This window comes from Zonotrichia albicollis, chromosome Z, assembly GCF_047830755.1.
Source record: "Zonotrichia albicollis isolate bZonAlb1 chromosome Z, bZonAlb1.hap1, whole genome shotgun sequence".
Classification (NCBI taxonomy): Eukaryota; Metazoa; Chordata; class Aves; order Passeriformes; family Passerellidae; genus Zonotrichia; species Zonotrichia albicollis.
Window position 1 is genome coordinate 74,983,134 of NC_133860.1, and position 6,037 is coordinate 74,989,170.

Genomic DNA, 6,037 nt, shown 5'->3' on the forward strand with positions numbered 1-6,037 from the left:
TGAGGTCAACTCAAAGCCATAACTTTCAGTAATGTGGCTGGGGCTGAAGTCAAGATTGAGTGGTTCCAAAGGAAGGAGTGAGGCATGGCACCATGCAGGTCATGTATGACTGCTCTGTGATTCTTTTCAGTTATATTCTTTCAGTTAGATTCTTCTGTTCAGGTCCACCTTTTGTGTCTCCAAAGGGTACATTTTAACAACATTTATCGTACAAATTGTATTTTATTAGCATTTTTAAGTAGTCATTGAATTAAAAAATAATTGGTGTCTCTAAAATACCTTTCTAAAAGCTTGGGGTTCTTTTGTCCCCCACCCCTTCATGTTTCTGCAGACTATACTCCATCCACTTCAAGCTTTATGCTCTTTCCAACTTCAGCATGGTGCCCAGATCCATCACAGCAAGGAACATCTTCTCAAAAATGGCTTATATGACAAGCCCATGCCAAAGAATAAACGCAAACTCAGAAGAATGGAGCTTCTGGTGAATAATGTCAAAATATAAGAAAGCTGTACTGACTGTACAGAGGGATTTATTTGCAGCTAGCAAATGAATATGAATCTGGATTTGATCCAAACAGTTGACTATACTCTAATAAAACACCTTTTAGGCCCTTCTTAGGCAAGAGTTTATCTACCAGTGTGACAAACAGTAATGGACAAGCTTTTTCATTTATGCACTAACCCAGGTGCCTTTGTTCAGGTAAAGGAGGAGCATTCTCATTTGCTGTAGAGAAGAGGAAGAAAACTGAACATAATTTAGACTTATGTTATCGCTTGGGTGTCAGATATGATCCTCAGTATGACTGGATGAATTTATTTTGGAGAGGCTTTTACCAGTACAAAAAGACAAGAAATATGAATATGGATGTGATAGAATGGTAAGGCCTCAGCAGTTAGAATTATGTTGAACATTACTGAGGATTTTAGCTTCAGTATCTAACTACAGTAGACTTTCAAAGCGTAATTCCCAATGTTCTTTAGTTCAGATGAACATAAGGCTTGTTATTTGGACAGTTCTTTCTAACTTTGAGATTTTTATTTCTTCTATAATTAGAACTCCTTTTTGAAAATTTACTTATTTTTTTACAATGCAGTCAGGTTTAGTTTCTCCCAGAATTAATTTTTAAATTAAGTCTGCATATGTTTTTACAAGAAATTGAACAATTCTGGCTTACAAAAAGAAAAGTAGAAATCGTGATTTTTGGAATTATAACTCAGGTGCTTTGCTTTTACTTGAGCAAAAATTAGTCTTACACAGATGGGGAGATGTTGTGGATGTAAATATATCATACCCATACTCTGACATATAATGATTGTGCTACTAAAGGAATTAAACAAGCCCAGTGCAAACTGCTCTGTAAGAAGTATGATGCAATGACAAATGGTTATATCTGGTTACAGACAACTAACATAATTATAGATCCTCTAGGCTTCATGTGTTTAGTTTTTAACTTCTAACAGTGATATAAATGTACTTCTTTCTAATGGGAATTGCTAGAAGCAGAAGAATTGCGTATTTTTACAGGTTTTTTGAAATAATATTTTATGATCTGGAGGGAAAAGTAAAGTGAAGTAAAGGTTCTGATAGTCCTTTCTTCTTCATAGATGCCTCCTGCATTTAAGAGATTAAAATGATAATTGTTTGTCTTTACTGTCAGTTCCCCTCTAGGTAACAACATGAAGCTAATTGGGTACTAATTAGTCTTAGAAAAAGATATTTTGTCTTTAATTTATGATCTGTAAGACAAGAAACTACAGGAGTGTGGTGGAGGTGGGATGAGGGTATGTGTAAGCACAGCTAAATGAAAGCTTTTCTGCAATTAAGAAGAGAGGTCAAAATTAGGTCAGAGATTAGCTAAGAAGCTTTAGTTGACCCTGAGCTAATAGTGACCTTTTGTTTAGGCACGGATAAACAATATAATTTGTCTGGCTATGTGAGCAAAGCTTATATAACCTTTTCCTCTTCTCCCGGTCCAGATAAATCCGGTGTCTGTCACTAAATTCAGCAAAGCTGAATTAGTTTTGACAAATCTGAAGCAAACCAGTCTCATATGATTAATGATAGCATAAATGCACTTTTGTTCACATTGGAACAGAGCAAGGGCATGTTTATTCCTGTAGCACACCAGTCTCCAGGCTAACTTGGAGTCTGAAGTTGGAGTCTTGTGTAATTTGTGTGCAGAGCCTTGTGTAGGATGCTGTGTCCACTTTCCTGCTGGACTGGTAATCTTCCTTCCCTGTACCCTGGGACATGGTCAATAATTCCTTGAGGAAACATGCGTATCAATTAAGCTTTATTGTTCATGTACATGTATATTGTTCATGTTCATGTATATTTACATACATGGGTGATGTTTGCATTTGATGTTGTATACATTAATTTAATTTACCTTATTTTAAATTCATCTCCAGAAGCAGTGTATCTTTTGACTTACATTTTGAAGTTTATTTTACCAGGCAGAAGATTTAATGTGTCTTTACATAGTATGTGACTTTATATTATAGGGAACAGAAAGAAATTTGCATTACAGCCTGGGATTCATAGCCATCTGCAAAATGCCTTAGAATTACAGGATCAGAGAAATAGTTGCCTTAATTGAGTTATAATCCTATGTTAAACGCTCTTGTACGTGGAATATGTGCAGAGTTTTCATGTTTTTCAGCAATGGAGAAATTCTGCACCTCATACAGAAGGCACTTTTTCACTTTGTTGATTCCTCATGTTCTTTTAATTTTGCTCCTGTGGATAACAGGATTTTGTAGGATCTCATGCTGGATGCATGGAAGCCTTTAATTGCTAATTTCCTCTGTTGTACAATACCAGACCAATCAATATGCAACAGTTACTGAAAAAAATAAAAACAATGCATTGCAAACCTCCAGGCATTTTAAATTTTTGAGTTTTTTGGTATGTCCCAGCTCAGCTATAATGTAATGGACATTTAGGTGCAGCACAGCAGTCACATGAAGTTCAGTTTCAGATTTGTTTGAAGCTATTAGATACAAAATACAGTACTTTTTAGGTGGAATTTGCATAATTTTGAAAATATGCACAGTGTAAGAGGAAGAATTTAGAAAGTTTGTTTTCAGATCTTTTGGATTCAGAATTTGCCAATAAATACATTACCTCAAAGAAATGAATACTCTGAAGTCCAAACTCTTGACAGAAGCTATGTGTGATGAAGTAGCACTCTTTGTAAGCAATTTCATTAGAATAAATTTAATTTCAATTTTACTTGGCTGTAATGGTAAATCCATTTCATTTTTCCCTTACCAAAAGATTAATGAGTGAAACCCACCAGTCTAACAAGATATTGATTAAAAATGAAGGAATGTGTTTGCTTCTCATGTTTGGTCCTTTGTCCTTGTCCACTTTGTACTTCCAAATATCGCTACCAAAATGAAATCTGCTTTCTGTGTGCTGCAGTCTCATGTGTTGGGAAATTGGTGGCATGGATAGCAGGCTTTTGAACGCATGCAAATGTTTTTCAAAGGTGCACACCATATTTTCGTAGTCAGTACGAGTAAGTCTATGGAAAAAAGACAAGGATGGAAATGTTATAAAATAAGAACACAAACCACACCTCCCCTTTTGATTAGAATGCTTTCTTATTAAAGAGATGCTCAGGACAAATATAAATGTATTTTTCTTCAGCATTGTGCTTTTGTTGCCTCATAACCGCATACTACCAATAAATTACTCTTTTATTAGTTTTTCTTGAGATAAAAAGGAAACTTTTCAAGTGACTTCAAAAGAGGCAAAAATTATTTTAAGACCAAGGGTTTTCTTCTCAACTGCTACACTAGATAAAAAGTTGCTTATGTTGCATTTTTTTCTACAACTTCCCTGCTTGTTTCGAAATTTAATTAAAAAATGGACTTTTTAAAAGAGATAGTGGCTCATGCTTTTCTCTTGATGTTTGTGTGTTTTATGTCTATATACATGAATGCACATAAATTATATATTTGTTTCTGCCTCAAAGCAATAAAGTACCTAATTTACTGTGGTATGTTCCACTGCATCTCTTCAGAACTGAATTTCTTCACATGTGCTGATATTACAAATCCTACTCCTTTTTTTTTTCTGTCTGTTTAACACCATTCAATCAGTTAATGAAGAGATACAGCTTTGTGTATGCTATTTGAAGAAAAATGGTTCCTTTGTTATTCAGTGAAACCTGCATGAAGACTAAAGTGCTGTGGCAATTTCTCAGGCATTTTGATTTCAGAGCCCTCTTCAGTCTTTCTGCAGTGGTGGCTGACTGCTGTTTGGTGCCATACAAACATGCACATCTTCCCACACTGAAACACCACCCAAGGGCTCCATCCCCAGCTCGGTCCCCTAGTAGGTGCAATGAGAAGAAAACCAAAATGACAGAATTGTTTCTCTTCTTTTGCAGCCATTTCTTAACTCCCTTCTACAAAATGTGCACTTCAGGGACTTTCATATTGCTTTGGTTATGGGGTTTGTTCCTTGTATTCCAATTCACAATCCTTCCATACTCACAGCCCTGCAAGCTGCTGCTTTTGTCTCATAGGCACAGATAACAGACAAAAATGAAGAGGAGAGAAGAGTGTGTGTTTTAAGTAGGGTGAGAGACTGTTGTGGTTTAACCCAAGCCAACAGCCAAGCCCCAGGCAGCCACTTGTTTGCTACCCCACCAGCAGGATCGGGAAGAGAACTAGAACGGTAAAAATAAGAAAACTCATGGATTGAGGTAAAGACAGGTAAATAGGGAAAACAAAAATTGTTCACAACAGCAAAGCAAAATAAAGAACTAATTCACTGCCTCCTGTGGGCAGGCAAGTGTTCAGCCATCTCCAGGAGAGCAGGGCCCCATCACGTGTAATAGACTTGGGAATACAAATGCCATCACTCTGAACATTCCTCTCTTTCTTCTTCCACTGGCTTTATGTGTCGAGCAGGATGTCGTGCAGCCTGGAATATCCCTTTGCCTGTAAGAATCTGCGAGTTGGGGTCACCTGTCCTGGCTGTGTCTCCTCCTGGGCTCCATGCACCCCCAAATCCCTCACCAGTGTGGCAGTACAAACAGCAAATAAGGCCTTGGCTCTGTGTAAGCCCTGCTCAGCAATAAAAAACATCTCTGAGTTATCAGCCCTGTGTTCAGCATAAATCCAAAACACAGCCCATATTAGTCACTGTGGAAGGAAACGAACTCTACCACAGCCAAACAAGTACAGAGACTTAGGTAAAAGTTGTTTCTGTTGTTAGGGTATGTCTGCTGTAAAGCTTGGTACTTGTCACTGTGGCTTGGCTCTCAGTGAAGAAAGATATTAAAGAGTATATACAAGTTACTTAAAGCACATGAAGACATACCAACTTCATGTTTTAGTGGAAGAGAACTACAAAAATGTTTTGCAAATTAATAATATAGAAACCATTTTCTGCTTATGTACTTGAATGGAAATATAGATAATGTATTTACAAAATGCATTTTAATTTTAGAAGTTTATCACCATTCTGAAATATGTTTTAAAAAGAAAATTAAATTTCTATGAAACAAAAAGTCTTGCTTTTAGTTGCTTGTTTTCCTTTTATTGATGACTCATATATATATATATGTATGTAAAATACGTAGATAAAAGTGAAAATAAATTTCTAGTGGGATTTTTATATGTTCTTTTTAAAGATATTTTAAGATGAATACACTGAGAAATGGGTCATATACTTATCGTGATTAAGCATTTGCAGAATTGAGGTCATGTACATTACGTTTGATTTTTTTCCATAATTACCAGAAGAAGGTAATGAGGAAAAAATTATACTGTTCTATATTAATGTTTCAGCTTATGGTGCTTCATTATACTTGAAGTAGTCCTCTAAGGGATTTTAAGTTCATCCAAAATCAAGTTCTCTGGTTTTTTCAGGCATTAGATAGGATGTCTTCAGTCAGTGCTAGATGTGCTGGTGTATGCCAAGTATGGAGTCAGTATTGTGGGGAATACTAGGTTCAAATGAAAAATTCATTCATATAATTTTCCCTAGAAATAATATTTTCTAGGATTTTCTTTTTCA

At 36.0% G+C, this 6,037-nt stretch overlaps 1 protein-coding gene across 1 annotated transcript in view; it reads left to right on the plus strand.

The window, feature by feature from the left end:
* Positions 1-4,920, plus strand: part of DTWD2 (DTW motif tRNA-uridine aminocarboxypropyltransferase 2) — a 71,995-nt gene extending 67,075 nt beyond the window's left edge. The window contains exon 6 of the mRNA XM_074532421.1: positions 332-4,920. Coding sequence (XP_074388522.1) covers positions 332-502 — 171 coding nt within the window. The 3' untranslated portion in view covers positions 503-4,920. The remainder of the gene's footprint in view (positions 1-331) is intronic.
* The last annotated feature ends 1,117 nt before the right edge of the window (positions 4,921-6,037 follow it).